The following is a 16,598-nucleotide window of genomic DNA, read 5'->3' as shown; positions in this document are numbered from 1 at the left end:
TGCGCTGACAGCTTGGAGTCTGGAGCCTGCATCAGATTCTGTGTCTCCCTCTCTCTCTGCCCCTCCCCCACTCGTGCTCTGCCACTCTCTGTCTCTCAAAAATAAATGTGAAAAAAAGTTTTAGAAGAGAAGAGGAGGGCTGTGGTCTGATTAATGTCTTAAAATGATTATGCAGGCTGCTGTGTGCAAAACAGATTTTGGGTGGGCAAGGGAAAAAGCCACGAAATCAGGTAGGGACCCCCCTGTGATAATCCAGGCCAATGTGATGGTGGCTGAGGAGTTAGGAGATGTGGTCAGATGCTGGAAGTGTTGACAAGACAGATGCATTGTGGGCCATGAGGAAAGAGGAGTCAAGAGGGACTCCAAGGGCCGGGACCAGAGCAACTGGATGGCTGTGGTGCCATTTCTTGAGATGTTGAGGACAGGAGGATTTGAACTGAATTCTCTCTGACCCCCAACTTCAGAGCAATGAAATAAGAGAGAGGCTCTCTGTCCCCTTCCTATAAATCTTATCCATAAACCATGCATCCATCCAATCATTCATTCATTCTTATCATTTAACAAACATTTATTAGTAACTACCATTGGGTAAACATGGGAGGCACTGGACTCAACTGTGCCTTTATAATTTGGTAGACAGTTCGGAGACTAGCCATTCTCACTCATTCATGTATTTAGTCATTCAGTCACTCAACAAACATTCGTTAACCCCAAATTCCTAGCAAGCAAGCATCATGGTAGGCATTGTGAATGATCCTGCCCTTAAGAAATTTCTAGTCCAGGGGAGCCTGGGTGGCTCAGTTGGTTAAGCATCCGACTCTTGATGTCAGCTCAGGTAGTGATCTCACAGTTCATGGGATGAAGCCCACCTCTGGGTTGGCACTGTCAGTACTTAGGATTCTCTCTCTGCCCCTCAGCCACTCATGCGTTCTCTCTCTCTCTCTCTCTCTCTCTCTCAAAAATAATAAATAAGCATTAAAATAAGTCCTAGTCCAATTGGAGAGCCTGAAATTAGTCATCCTCAGTCACTCATTCATTCATTCATTTACTGTAGAATCCCCAACATCCAGCCTGCGCAGGGTCTGGGAGACAACTCCTGCTGGATGACCCAACAGTGGGCTCTCCTGGGCGTATCCAAGCAACAAGGCCCCCTCTGGATCTCTGGCCCTCCCCGCAGGGCTCCACCTGCTGCCCTCACCATGGGAGCAAACCCCAGCGGCAGTCGCCAGAGCCCATCACAACACCGCCCCACGGCATGCTCCAGGCTAACTCTGGTGTCACCTTTCCACAGAAAACCATGAGTCCACTCATTCAGGCAGCCACCCCTACGACGACCTGTCTGAGTACCGTCTGACCTGTGTTGACACCCACAGGTCCCAGAACCTGAGATGTGTCCAGTCTGGAGGCTCCTGGTCCTCCTCAGCTTGCTGTCCTTGCCCTCAGCACTGCACAGGCAGGGCCTGGCCAAGGCCCACGTGGACAGCAAACCGGCTCTGGCGAGAAGTAAGCTCAGCCCATGCCCTGCCCACCATCACAGGCTGGGTGGGGGAGGCATCATCTGGGTTCCACCACTGATTTGCTGGGTGACCTTGGGTCAGTCACCCTCTTTTCTTCCTTTTTCTCTTAGACCTTAGGTACAGAAAGCTGAGATTCAATTGATCATGTGCTAGTTCATAGCTCATCATCATTACTATGAAGGCCCTCTTGTGTTTTGTCATTTTCCCTTTTACCTCTTATTCTCACTCCCATCCCCTCTGCCTCAGCAGGCCCCGCAGTGTGTTTAATATTTGTGTTTATATATGCTCATACCCTTATAAAACATGCAGTGTCTTGACTTGCATAAATGATATTGCTATATAGACATTGTTGCTCTTTATTGCTTTCATTGGCTATGCTGTTGACATCTGTTGCTTCAGGCTGGTACAGAGACGTCCATGAGATTCATCCACTTCACCAGCATGTGGCCATTTCCCTAGGGATGGACACTTGAGTTGTCTCTAACTCCCCAGTGTTTTAAGGATGAGATGAACATCCTTGGGTGTGTCCCCGTTAGGAGCCCTGGAACAGTCTCTCTGGAATATACCCAGAACTGGAATGGGTAGCTGGGTCCTAGGGTGGATACAAATTCAATTTAAGTAACAACCACCAGATTGTTCTCTAGAATGGCTGTGCTGGTCTACAACCACTCCAGGAATAAATGAGCATACTGTGTCTCCCCAGACCTGTTTCCCAACACGGGAGAGCATCCATTTGTATCAGTCTACCAATAGCAAGATACCACGGACTGGGTGGCTCAAACAACAGCTATTTCAGACTTTATCTTATATCACTTAGTAGAATTTTTTTTAAGTTTAATTATTTGAGAGAGACAAAGAGGGAGATCATGAGTAGGGGAGGGACAGAGAGAAAGAATCCCAAGCAGTCTCTGCACTGTCAACATAGAGGCCAACATGGGGCTCGAACCCATGAGCTGTGAAATCATGACCTGAACTGAAACCAAGAGTCAAGACACTCAACAGACTGAGTTACCCAGGCGACCCTCCCTTAATAGAATTTCAAAGTCCTGTGAATTTTGTTAAAGCCTATGCTTTGTTAAATTGATTCTTAGAGAAATGTATAGTTTTTGTTACTATAGTAAATATTGCCTATTTTTTTAAATTTTCCAACAGTTTTTTATTTTTGCTTTATATCTGGTACAGTGTTTGAAACCTAAAGAAATACAACTTTCTCTTTAAATTTGAATGTGTGTATAGATAACATCTGTCTGGACCCAGCACACTCAATGCCATGGTTTCTCAGCCTATGTCTGCCCTGAAATCATCAAGCTTTGTCTGTCTACCGAGGGATGCTGAGAGCATGGAAAAGAGCCATGTTAGTTCTCGGAAAACTAAAAGCAAATGAATTTGGAAAGAATAAACCAGTGAGGAAAAAGTTTCGATTCACCTTCTTAGGGTGTTTAGCTGGGAACCCAAGCTGTTTTTGAAGGACATCCAGTCTGTCTTGGGTGGCTGGACCCTCATAACCACACCCCCTTTGCTTTTTCAGTAGTTCAGTCAAAGGTAGTTCCCACAGCCTAATTTTCTATTGTATTTGCTAGTTGGTATCACTGGTTCAGATGAGAGGAAAGTTGTTTCTCGGAAATTAATCTGCAATCCAGAAGTCTCACTGACTTCTTATTCTTAAGTTTTTTTTTATGTTTATTTTTGAGAGAGAGAGACAGTGAAAGCAGGGGAGGGACAGAGAGAGAGACAGACAGACAGAATCCAAAGACAGGCAACAGACTCTGTGCTCGCTATCAGCACAGAGCCCAACGTGGGGCTCGAACTCACGAACCACAAGATCATGACTTGAGCTGAAGTCAGACGCCCATCGACTGAGCAACCCAGGCGCCCCTAATTAGTTTCAATAGTTTACATATTCTGCTGACTTTTCTACCCAGAGGATTTTCTACCCAGATCATCTGTAAATAGTGACAGGTTCATTTCTTCTTTTCTAAATCTTATACTTCATGTGCCTTTTGATTATCTCATAGTACAGCTAAGGCCTCCTATAGGAACAGGAAGGTATCTAGAATTCTCCACTAAGTATGACATTTTCCATAGGTTTCTGAAATATTTTTTATCATGTTAGGGAAATCCCCTATACTCTGAATTTTTCTGAAATTTTCTTAATCATAAATCAATATTGACTTTTAACAAGTGTTTTCTGCATCTAAAAATTACTCCTTTTTTTTCACTAAACCATTAATGTGATGAATTGTATTAATAGATTTTCTTATGCTGAACCCATCCCAGCATTTCTGGAATAAATATGATATTTTTTTAAATATTTTTTTATTTATTTCTAGGAGTGAGAGAGACAGCGTGAGCAGGGGAGGGTCAGGGAGAGAGGGAGACACAGACTCTGAAATAGGCTCCAGGCTCTGAGCTGGCAGTCAGCACAGAGCCTGACGCGGGGCTCGAACCCACGAACCGCGAGATCATGACCTAAGTGAAAGTCGGACGCTTAACCAACTAAGCCACCCAGACGCCCCTAAATATGATATTTTTATAATTTACTACAATATTTATACTGTACTATTTTTTATAATATAGAATGTTATATAATGTATCATACTAAAATATATTTTGTAACATAATATATTTTTATAATGTACTATTAGCTATCATATAATTTTACAGGATGTTAGCAAAGCTTTCATACATGAAAGTAATGTGTAATTTTTTTTCCTTGTGCTTTTCTTGAAGCTAGGCAAGTTGTACTAGCCTCATAAAATGAATTTGGCATCTTCTTTTTCTGCTTTCTTTCACAATTATCTCTTTATAGAGTTTGGTAAAACTCTTCCCCAAAACCATCCAAGATCAAAAACTTTTGGGGAATGAAATCTTCAACTACTATTTCTATTTCCTAAGGGTTCTAGATAATCAATATTTCTCATTTCCCTCATCACAGCTTGGTATTTTGTGGTTTGCCACAAATGTATCCATTTCATTTATGTTACGAAATAGAAATATATTCACTGTATTTGTGGGCCTCGTCATAGTTACAATGGGTGCAGTTAGAATGGTGTTTCATAGGGCTGCTTTTGAGATTTAAATGAAGGAAAGCATGTGCCAAGTGCTTTTTCAACTGTGAATATATTTATCACTATAACTACCTCTCGTATCAGTTAGGGTACTTAGCTGCATATAATAGAAAACCCAACTCAATATGGCCTAAACAATGAAAAAAAACCCACATAATCAAAAATCATAGGTAGGACAAGCTCCAGGTCTTATTCAATTAGTAACTCAAAGGTGCCATTCAGAACTGGATTTTGTCCAATTTTTTAGCTCGATCATCATAATTTCATCTTCAGACCACTAGTTCCCAGTGTGATAGAAAAATGATGGCCAATGGCCATCAGAGCTACAGACTGCCTTGTTCCCTTCCAGTAGGAGACAGGGAAAGAAACTTCCCCTCTAACATGAAACAGAAGATCTTCTGTTTAGTCTGAGAGGACTAACTTGGGTGATACGCCCACTTTCAACCTGAAAGAGTTACAAAACAATGACGGTTCAGATGATCAAAGGCCTTAATCTGGATCAGGAATTGGAGAGAGCATGAATCAAAACAGGGTTCAGATGAGAATGATAGGATAGATGAGTGGGAGGGTGGATAGATGAATAGATGGGTGGATATTGGATAGATGGAGGATGGATAGATGGATGGATGGATGGATGGATGGATGGATGGATGGATGGATAGATGGATGGATGAATTGATGGATATTGGACTGGTAACTACTAGTGTATACTGCTCACAAATTTTCCAAGCATTGCTATCATCATTAACCAAGAACTAGTAAGAGTTCTAGGCATATCTATACTATCACTCTATCTTTAAAACTATTTGAGAAACAATATATGTCTCTCTTACTAGACAGAAAACTGGTTTGTGTCTTTATTATGCACCCCAAGACCTGATGACCAATAGATGCTCAATAATATTCTTGTTTGGGTAAATTATCTCCACATTCCTTAAAAGAATCCTGTGAGATGGGTATTATTACTGCCTGCATTATACAGATGAGGAAATCAAGACACAGGAAGGTGACAGACCCAGGATTGAACCAAGATCTATGACTCCAAATGCACTTTCTCCTTTGCAGGCAACAGAAACATGGGAGACTGAAAGGGGGTTTGGGAGCTGGAGGGAGGAGAGTAAGTGTAACCATAATTTTTGCTGCTTTGTGGTGTGGGTTCTGACCACAGGGAACACTCTGAGTGTCCTGGGTACACTCTGAGGTTCATCAGAACTAGGCCCAATCCTGGACAGGAGGGTCTAGCGCCGAGAGGCAGGGTCGAAGCATGCCTATCACTTCTAAAATCCCCTTCCATCTTGGAATTCATTCTTTTCTGCTGGTAGCTCCACATACTATTGCGGTTTGTTCCGGACACAATGTGGGAGAAATTACATTTATTCTCTTCTTATTTTACCCTTATCTTCTTATTTACCCTTATTTTTCTCTTCAACCAACATTTATTGTGATGTACATTCCATACATCAGGTTCTCTGTTCCAGATTCAGAGATAGAGCACTGGGCGAATTTCAACTATTATATCTCATTGGAGCAGCTAATTGCCTGTGAGACCTGTGGCAGGTGTGTCCCATTAACCCTGCAAAGCACAGGCTCCCAGATAAGGAATGTGGATTTCGGTGCAGAGAGTGGAGTTGGAGGGTGACAGGCACCGATCACTCAGGCCCCAGCCCACTCAGGCCCCAGCCCACAACCTAGGCCTCCTGATTTGCAGTGTCACTGGTCCCTTGTCCATTTCCAGTTATCGCCCAGGGTCTCATGAAGCACAATGCCGAGGGCCGAATCCAGAACATCCGCATCATGGACAGTCTGAATGCCTCAGGGCAGATGGCCCCAGGGATGGTGGGCTGGCTAATCAGCAGCATGAGCCTCCAGCAACAGCAAGAAAGCAGGTGAGGCCCTGAACCCCACCCCTGGCCCTGGGGCTCTTTATAAGACCCTGGATCACAGGGGAGAGCTGAGGCGATGAAGGCACAAGGCTGTGAAGAGGGAAAGGAAGACTGGAAGGCGGGAACAAAAGGTCCAATACAACAATGGGAGGGGGTCAGTATGAGGAACCATTTGGGGAGGGGCATAATTAAAGCAGGGTAATTAAAGCAAAGTTTCAGGAATAAAAGTTTCTGCATTTAAATCCTGGGTCTGCCACCAACTTGGGGAAGTCGTGGGGCCACTCCAGCCTCATCTATAACATGGGTACCCAGAGCACAGCCTGGACAAATGTCTGGGGTGCCAAAGGAACCCAGAACTAGTCAGATGCTTGTTTGAATTCCACTCTACTGTTGATAGCTGTGTGACTCTTGGCAAGGTGTTTGAGGTCTCTGAGCTGCAGCTTAAGCCCCCATCAGTGAGATGGGCATAATAATTGTCCCTGCCTTGGAAGCTGGGAGCCTTCTCTGCTGCACATAGTGGATTCAGGGGCATCAGGTGCTCCCATTAACCCAGCAGAGCTGGCCTGGGCTGCCCACATACAGTTCCCTCCTTCTGCGGCCTCCTCTGCCTCCCCAGCTCCCAGCCTCTCCACTGCGGCTCCAGCTGGCTGGACCCTGGGGCTCCTGTCTTCCTGATTCAGTCCCTCACTCTCACCATTGCAATGAGCCAGCAGGGTTTTCCCTGATGTGTGTCCACAACCACCTCCCTTCTTTTATTCCCTTACTAGTTATTACATGTATTCATTGAACACCTACTATGAATGAGGACTTGGCTGGGTACTTGGGATACAGCTATAAACAAGACAGATGGCCACTGCCTTTTTGGATCTTACATCCTAGTTAGTGAGATAAGCCACACAAGTAAATAACCCATTTCAGGTATAGGGACATGTTAGGAAGACAACTTTAGCAAGGTAAGGGGTGACAGTGAGGGGCTGATCCAGAAGATCTTTCTCAAGAGATAATCCTTCGGAAGAATGAAGAGAAGGAAGCAAGCGACATGAAGGATATAGCAGTAAGTACAAAGGCCCTGAGGTAGGAAACAGACTGGTATGTCTGAGGAAGAGCAAACTGGTGTGGCTGGGTGAGCAAGGGGGAGGGTGGTAGAAGATGTGGCTGTGGAGGCAGGTGGGGCCAGACTCTGCAGGTCTTAGAGGTCATGGTGTGGAGTTTGGATTTTATTCCAAGAGCAGTGAGAAACCCAGGCAGAATGTTAAGTAACAGTGCTGCCTATTGGCTGCCACATGGAGAACAGTTTGTGGAGAGGTCCAGTTGACGGCAAGGAACCCAGAGAGGAACTAGAGCATCTCCAGGCAAGAAGTGATGGTGGTGACCTGGACCAGGAGAAAGGGACAGAGTAGTGAGAAGTTGCCAAATTCCAGGTGTATTTTGTAAGCAGAGCCAGCGTGATTCCCAGATGAGTTGAAGGTGAAGGTGAGAGATGGAAAGGAGGCAGAGAGGGCTCCCAGGGCTTGGGTCTGGGTCCCTGGGCAGAAGGCGGGGCCCTGTGCTAGGAGGCAGCAGTGGGTCTTTATCTGGATCAGCAGTCAGCTGTGGGTTGTACACATTCCTTGTACGGAACTCTCTGGAGAGCCCTAGGGATGGCCTGCAGCCCAGGGCTCCTGCGGGCAGCTCTTGCTCTCCAAGCATCTTTAAAAGGATCGACTCCAAAGCCCACTGTTTGTCCAAATCTCCTCACCCTTGAAGGGCTCTGTTCTCTCCTTGTGTAGCGCCAACGTCACCAACATTCAGCTGGACTATGGTGGCATCCGGATGTCTTTCCACAAGGAGTGGTTCTCAGCCAACATCTCACTTGAATTTGACATTGACTTGAGACTGTGAGTCCTACAGAGCGGTGGGGGGCTATTCCTCCTCAACCGGAATCCGGGAGCTGGGTGGGGGAAGGGTGGAATTTGGCAACCTAGGGAACCCAGATCTTTCTGACTCCAATCTGGTTCAAATCCTGGTTTCTGAACTCACTTGCTGTGTGACCTGGGGCAAGTCACCTCACATCTCTGAGCCTCGGTTTCTTCAGCTGAAACGTGGATGGCAAGTGCTGGTCCGTGGAGGCAGGTGGTTTGATCATTTATTTATTTATTTTTAATTTTTAAAAATGTTTTATTTATTTCTGAGAGAAAGAGACAGCATGAGCAGGGGAGGGTCAGCAGTAGAGGGAGACACAGAATCTGAAACACGCTCCAGGCTCTGAGTTAGCTGCCAGCACAGAGCCCGACGTGGGGCTTAAACCCACGAACATGTGAGATCATGACCTGAGCTGAAGTCGGTGCTTAACCGCCTGAGCCACCCAGGTGCCCCGGTTTGGTCATTTAAACCAATGTGAGTTCATGACACTGATTCGAAAGAAAAGAGAGAAACATTTTAATTCGATCATTACCCCTCCCTCTGTCTGTCAAGACTATCCTTTAACATCAGGTGCCCCCAAGAAAAGGGAGGCCACAGCTAAATGATAAAGATTTTTAAAATAAGATTAACTCTCGGGGCGCCTGGGTGGCTTAGTCGGTTAAGCGTCCGACTTTCGCTTAGGTCATGATCTCGCGGTTCGTGGGTTTGAGCCCCGTGTCGGGCTCTGTGCTGACTGCCAGCTCGGAGCCTGGAGCCTATTTCAGAGTCTGTATCTCCCTCTCTCTCTGACCCTCCCCTGCTCATGCTGTCTCTCTCTCTCCCTCCTAGAAATAAATAAAAAATATTAAAAAAAAAAATAAGATTAACTCTCAACTTCTCAATTTCCAAAGGCCCCTAAGCCAGTCTAGTTAAAGGGTTTTCAGAAGCCACTCTGCGTAACTGCATCTTCTCCTTTGTCGTGGGCTGCAGGAGCCACCAGGCAGGGCTGGGCTGTTGAAAGAGTCACTCTTCTCTTGGTGTTATCTGTTCCCACCTCTTCCTCCTCTCTCTCATCCCCAGGCCCTTTGATAACAAGATCATAAAGACACGTGCATGCATGAACCTCGTTGTGGAGTTCTGGCTGGAGAAAGATGAGTTTGGCCGGAGGGACCTGGTGATAGGCAGCTGCTGTGTGGAGCCCAGCAGCATCTACACGACAGTTCTAACTGAGTAAGATCCCAGCTGCCCTCCCCACGGCCCCTTCCCGACTCCCCCTGGGTGCACCACACGTCTCCACCTCCTGGATGAGCCCAAAATAGACCTCATCCTTTCCCCAGAATCTACTTCTCTTCCTGACTCAGCATCCAGTGATGGCCCGGCCACCCTCCAGGAGGGACCCTTCCTCCTTCCTCCCTGGCTCCCATCAACGACCTTCCGGCAGCCCCTGCTTGCTCCCTCTCTCTCTATCCCCACAGCCACCACTCCCACTCATAGACCACTTCCTGGACCCTGTAGGAGCCACTCTGACACTGCCTGACTCAGACCTCCCCTCCTTCACTGCATTCTGCCCCTGCAGCAGAAATAACTTTCTAGCACAGAAATGCAGTCATGTCCCTTAGCCCCTGCTCCGAACCCTCCAGGTGTTCTCCAAAGCCCTCTGAGTGAAGAGCAGACTCCTAGAGGTCAGTCAGGACCCCACTTGTCCTCTCTCCGCCCCACTCTGCAGCTCTTTACCCTCTCGTGTCACTGAAGGGCCCACCTCTCCATCAGCATGCCATGTACTTTCATACCACCCTGCCTTTGCACATGCTGAGCCTTTCACCTGGAATGCCCTTCCCTCCTTGTCAAGAACTCCTCCTCATCACTCATTCATTCAACAAATATTTACTGAGAACCCACTAGGGGCCAGACATGGCATACTTGATGCTAGCGATACAGTAGTGAACCAGACAGAAAAAAAAATAGAGCTATTTATATGGTGTATTTATTAAGAGTGTATAATAGAGCTATATACTGGCTGACCAAGTCTGTCAACCTCAGCCGACTATCAGTCCCTTGAAGGCAGAATGCTGCAAGCAGCCAGGTTTTGATTCATTTATTCATAAGACATTCACTGAATGCCTAAATCATGCAGGACATTCATGCTAGGACAGTGCAGGGGAAGAACTGAGCTCTGGTGCTCTATTGACCTGCTTCTAATCCAATCAGCACCTACTGGCTGTGTGATCTTGGGCGAGACCCATACCTATCTGAGTTGCCCCGCAGCTGCCGCGAACAGTGATAGCGAACAGTGATACCTCTCGTAGGGGGCCGGCTGATGATTAAATGTCTGTGTGAGGTGACTCGAGCATTCAGTCCCGGTGCTGGGATGGCATAGATTTATCTGTTCTGTTCTGTTCTGTATATCTACCTCCCTTTCCAGAGATATCTCACCAAAGATGAAACATTTTCTCCACAACTTCAGGGAGAACCTGGTAAAAGTTACCCCGCGCCTGGTAGAGAGTCAGGTAAGTTTGAGAAAAATATTTTCCCCTTGGGTATCTTGAGTCTGAGGGGCAGGACGTATATACTGGCAATTTAGAAAAGAGTTTCAAATCTTGAGCTTTAGAATCCGAAAAATCTCAGTTTTGTCATCTCCTGGCTGTGTGTCCTTGGCAAGTGGCTTAGCCTCAGTCTCCCCATCTGTAGCATGGGAGGCATCACGGTCCCCCCTCTCACGGCCCTTCATGAGGATTCAGGCACACTTGTAAGTGCTCTGTGTGGCTTCTAGTTGGCGCTCAGTACAAGGGAGCTGCCCAGGCTGCCATGATTCCTCGTGGAAATCCAGTGGAGTCTAAGCCTCCAGCCAGAGGCTCTCTAGCTTTCTTCTCCAACCCCTGGCCTGACCCTTGTCTCTGTGCTGGTGACCCAGGTGTGTCCTCTGATTGGCGAGATCCTCAGACAGCTGGACGTGAAACTGTTGAAAAGCCTCATGGGTGAGTGTCTGCATCTGTCCAGGAGGAGGACTCAGGGAGGGCAAATGGAAGAGGTGTGCCGGGGGAGTCCCAGGGAGGCCTGCTGGGGGGTGTCTGCATGTGCTCCGAGGACACTTAGAGGTGACCATATGACAATGACTGCTACGGTCCCCCGAGGGAGCTAGGACAGCAGAAGGCACCCCTACCAAGAAGTCTGGGCCCCACCAAATCACCAGAACCTCCAGACCACCAGAAACTGTGACCCCTCCCAGGACTTCCACTCAATCCTTCAGGGAGCACTGGCCCCACCCCAAACCTGAGAACACCCTCCATCCGCAGACACAGCCCCCGCCTTCACGGAGCTCACAGTTCGGTGAGAGGAAGCCTACAAGAAGCGCATAACTACATTCCATTTGGAAAGAGTTTTAATGCAAACACCTCAGGCACAAGCCCTTGGTGGCTTGGATGGATGAGAGTCCCCTTCAGGGACTGAACAGGCTGTCACCCTGATGACTGATCTTGTCTCTTCTCCTTACAGAACAGGTTGTTGCTCATAAATTCAACCAACTGTGAGTCCAGCCAACCCTCCGTACACCAGACTTGGAGCGTCCTCCAGCTACCTACTGATAATTGGAAGGAGATTCCACATCTTGAGACCTTAAGCCTCCCTCAGAGTGGGGCTTCCACTGCCCCCAAAACCTTTACCACAGGCCCTGCGGAGTCCTGTCCTATCCCCAATAAACTTTAGCTCCGAAGGGTACAGAGGTCCCCCTTGCTGGGTCTTGAGGTTAGGGTTCCACAAGTCAGACTTGATGAAGGTCCATCCTGAGACGAAATATGCCTGGGTTTGCTCATCAGCCCAGAAACAGCAGAGAAAACATTTTCTTTTCCTGTAATTTGCAGCCAGAAGACCATCTGGAGATTTGCTCATCCATGCAGGAAGGCCCTGCTGAGATTCCCCATTCCATCACTCACTCAAGCCATATTTGTTGAGTGTCTGCTATGTGCCAAGCACTTTGCCAGGCTCCAACGGAATGGAGAGAAAGGCTGACACAGTGGAAAAGCATAAACGTCGGCACCGAACAGATCTGAGTTCCAATGCAATTCAGCCCAACGAGAAGTTCCATGTGGGTATGAACCATGTGCATCAGGGTGACTGCTGCCCCCTTTCTCCACCGGCCACTGGCACGGGGCTGGCTCAGAGTGTGAACTCAGCAAATATCTGTGGGTAAGCGGTGGACGAGTCTGGTCTTAGGACTCGCTCACTGTGTTTGGGACACTTTACCTCCAGGCCTCCTTGCCTGCAAAGTAGGGATAGAAGTCTTACAGGATGTGGGGTAACAGGAGCCTGGGCCCTGCTGGTGGAGTTGAAGTGCCCACCTCATTATAGACCCGGGTGGCAGTCGCTACAGAAGCACAACACAGACCTGCCCTGTGTCAGAAACACATGCGTGTGGACGCCACAGATGTGCGCGGGACTCTCATAGCAGCAATGGTCATAAGGGTCCCTGAGGAAAAGCCCTGAATGCCCATCAGAAGAGTGCATAAATATCGTGGGTTGGTCTCCCAGAGGAATGCTCTACAGTAATGAAAATGACATACAGCTACACACGGCCACATGGGTGGATCTCGTGCACATAACCGAGCCGGGCACCAAAGAGCACATGTTACATCCCCGGTTATATGAAGCTCAAAAGCAGCAAAACGAATCCGTGTTGTCTGAGGCCAGGACAGTGGTTACCCTTGCAGGGAGGGTTAGTGATTGGGGAGGGAGGGGCCCAAAGGGGGCTTCTAGAGAGCTGGTAACGGTCTGTTTCTTGGTCTGGATGCTAGTTATGGGGAGGCTGCTCAGTTTGTGAAAATTCATTGAGCTGTATTCACTTATGTGCACTTTTCTTATGTATGTTGGACGTTAACAAACATTTTTAAAAGAAAATATTTACCATGCAGAACGTTTGTAGGAGCTTGTGAAAAATTTTTATTGAGAAATTTGCAATATGTTTAGCACCGTGCTAGGTCCATGGGAAACACTGATTAAAAGTCATTTAGCTCATGGGGCGTGTGGGTGGCTCAGTCAGTTAAACGTCTGGCTTCGGCTCAGGTCATGATCTCGCGGTTCGTGAGTTTGAGCCCCGCGTCGGGCTCTGTGCTAACAGCTAGCTCAGAGCCTGGAGCCCGCTTCGGATTCTGTGTCTCCCTCTCTCTCTGCCCCTCCTGTGCTCGTGCTATGTGTGTCTCTCTCTCAAAAATAAACATTTAAAAAAATTTTTAAGTGAATTAGTTCATTAATTATTTGATTAATGACTATTCATTTCTTAAATAGTGATTCCTCCTCTTGGGGGGAGGGAAAACATACTGAGAAATCAAGGGGAAATAACATACACATATTAATAATAGTAGCACACACATATTACGCTCTTGGCATGTGCCAAGATTGGTGCTTCGCGTTTATATGCAATGTCTCATCAAATCCTCACAGCAAATCCATGCATGAAGACCCTGAGGCTCAGAGAGAGAAAGCCACTTGCCCAAGATCACACAGCAAGGAAATGATCAAGTCAACTGTGCTCAGGCAGCCAGACTCTAGAGCCTATGCTTGACTGCTGTGGCTCCCTCTCCAGTCTCCCCTCCCTTCCTCTTAACACCACTCTCCCCAACACACACACACACACAATGAGAGAAAAAATGATGAAACAGGCATTGGGCTGGATTGACAAGCTCAAACAAGGAAGTGTCAACAGCTCAGAGATGAGAATAGGGTGAGGGAGCCTCATGTCTCCTTCTTTCAATTCAGACTGCCTAATCCGAAATGCTTCGTTGGGGATTTGCAACCCTAAACGCCCACGTTCATTCACACAGAGGATTCCCCTTGACAGCCTCAAGTCTGGGGGAGGGGGGGTTCCTGCTCATGACTCAAAGAGCAAACAGAGGGCTGGGCCCCATCCTCCAGCGAGGGTGCCTGGTCTCTTGGTGAAGGCGGCTTTTGTCTGCCTTCCTCCTGACCACTCCGGCGGTGGCTCAGGGGCCTCCTTCCTCCGGGGGCCTTCTTGGGTTTCTCAGATTCTGTTTTCTTTTTATTTTAAGGTTCATGGAGCCATGACTCATCATGTTTTCTGCCGGCAGCTTGTTGCACAATGTGCTTCTATTATGATCGTAGGATCTGGGGTTTGATTTGTGCAGAAATTCAGCCCCAAGTGCCCCAAAGCTTGCCCTAGGTCCTACCTCTCTGTGCCTTGTAGCTTTCACACCCTTCCATTACAGAGTTCTGACTCTGCGACACGCACTGGGCTGCAAGCTGTATGTGTTTCCCCCATTTAACCACCTCCGCAGCCCCAGGAGGTGGGTGCCGTCAGGTCCGTGTTCTAGATGAGGAAACTAGGGCTGCCAGAGGGAAAGCGACTCACCCAGACTCATCAGCCAAGCCGGGCTTGGCACTCAGGGTAGCCGACTTCTCCGGTGTCGGAAGGCTCCAGAGAATATGAGCAATAACTTTCTGAAGTTTCTGTGACCCAGACTTGCTCTCAAAGTTAAGAGCCCTGAAGCTGGACATCCCAGGATGACAGTCTGGCCTCACCTCTTCCCAGCAGGGCTGGCCCTAGCCGGGTCACCGTGCTCCCTGAGCCCCAGTGCCCCCACAGGATTGTTCTGGATGGTATAAAGCTGGCGTTGCGCTCTAGGGTCTCAGAAAAAACTACTATTATCATTAACCGCAAAGGGTAGGTGGGAAATTAATCTCCACGGTAAGCAGAACTTAATGCAAACTCCTGCTGAACCAAATATATTTTTCTCATCAGAGTCGGGGCACCCAGCTCCCTGCGAGCCCTTTGTGCCTCTGCCCCTCAACAAAAGCATTGGGGTTTCCAAGGCCACCTGAAGATCTCCCTCGAACCCAGCTTCCACCCTGATCTTGCTCCTGAGCCACAAAACCAGGACCCCACTGACCTGTAGGAAGCAAAAGGCACCACCTACAATTTCTGAGAAACACTTTGGGAAGGCACTGACGTCACCAACATGGAAAACACTGTCTTGAATGTTAGCAGCAGGACGTTCCACGTTTCCACACGCCCCACACCCCTTGCCCTCCCCAGGGCAGTGGGACACGCGGCTCCTGTGGTTTCAGGGAAGGGCACGTCCAGCAGGAGCAAAGAGAAGGCTTGTGAGTTTTCAAAGCCTGGGTCTTTGATGAAAAGGTAGAGACAGAGAACAAATCAGTGGTTGCCAGTGGGGTGGGGGGGTGACAGTAAAAGGGCAGCTGGAGGCTGCTTGGGGAATGACAGAGCTGTTCTTTGTCCTCATTACTATGGTGGCTACATAAAACTCTACATGTGTTAAGATTCATAGAACTATACACCAAAAGGAGGAAAGCCAAGTTTACTGTAGGTTAATTAAAAAAAAATTTTAAGCCTTTTTAAGAAAATGTTTATTTTTAAGAGAGAGAGAGAGAGTGTGTGTGTGTGTTTGTGTGTGTGAGCAAGGAAGGAGCAGAGACAGTGGGGACAGAGGAGATACCAAGTGGGCTCCACATGGACAGCACTGAGCCCAATGCAGAACTTGAACTCACAAACCATGAGATCATGACCTGAGCCAAAGTCAGATGCTTAAATCCACAGAGCCATCCAGGTATCCCAAGCCTGGGTTTTTAAATTTTGAAACCCAAGGCATAGAATCACACATATATAATGAATTGAAGCAAGGTTTTCTGCCCCCAAGACTAGAAAATTCTCCATGTCAGGTTAGGGGAGTGTGAAAGTCCACGAGATACTGAAGAGAACACTGTTCTAGTGGGTTCTAAAAAGGAGTGCCCTCGCTACTCCCCAGGCAAAACTTGGCATAAGAGGAGGGACAACAGACACCCCCAGTCAGTGTGCTGGACTCAAGAGCAGAGGGCATCTGTGCCCATGTTCCCTTCCAGGGCCATGAGAGGTGACAGGACCCCAGGGAAAGAAGGTTAACCGGAGGATCTAGGTGGGTCCCGGCCGATGGTCTGGGGGGGACCCCCACAGTCCTGCCTGAGGCCCAAGGAATTGAGAAACAGCAGAACGATGCTGGGTGTCTGACAGGGAGTAAGAAGTAAATGCTAAGGAGGGGGCCTTCTGGATGGAAGGGAAGCACAGTGTCCCAGGCAATTAGGGGGGACCAGACAGCATGTGGATGTCTCTCCATTTCCAGTCAAAATGGGGACAAGGAAGCCTCCTTTAGCCTCTTGATACAAATGAAGGCCCTGGAACAGAAATAAAACCCCAGAGGAAAATGGGAAAGTTTCTGCTACCCAGCAAACTGGCCTTTGAAATGGTG

At 47.8% G+C, this 16,598-nt stretch overlaps 1 protein-coding gene across 1 annotated transcript; it reads left to right on the top strand.

Annotated features, from left to right (window-relative positions):
* The first annotated feature begins 1,180 nt into the window (after positions 1-1,180).
* Positions 1,181-12,063, top strand: BPIFA3 (BPI fold containing family A member 3). The gene is made up of 7 exons (XM_039248741.1): positions 1,181-1,503; positions 6,321-6,471; positions 8,238-8,345; positions 9,430-9,579; positions 10,772-10,856; positions 11,261-11,324; positions 11,842-12,063. Exons 1-7 carry the CDS (start codon positions 1,389-1,391, stop codon positions 11,874-11,876), a joined length of 708 nt encoding a protein of 235 aa, XP_039104672.1. The 5' UTR covers positions 1,181-1,388; the 3' UTR covers positions 11,877-12,063.
* The last annotated feature ends 4,535 nt before the right edge of the window (positions 12,064-16,598 follow it).

This window comes from Hyaena hyaena, unplaced genomic scaffold, assembly GCF_003009895.1.
Source record: "Hyaena hyaena isolate Hyena2069 unplaced genomic scaffold, ASM300989v1 scaffold_315, whole genome shotgun sequence".
In the NCBI taxonomy this organism is placed as follows: domain Eukaryota; kingdom Metazoa; phylum Chordata; class Mammalia; order Carnivora; family Hyaenidae; genus Hyaena; species Hyaena hyaena.
This window is presented reverse-complemented; position numbering and strand designations above follow the sequence as displayed.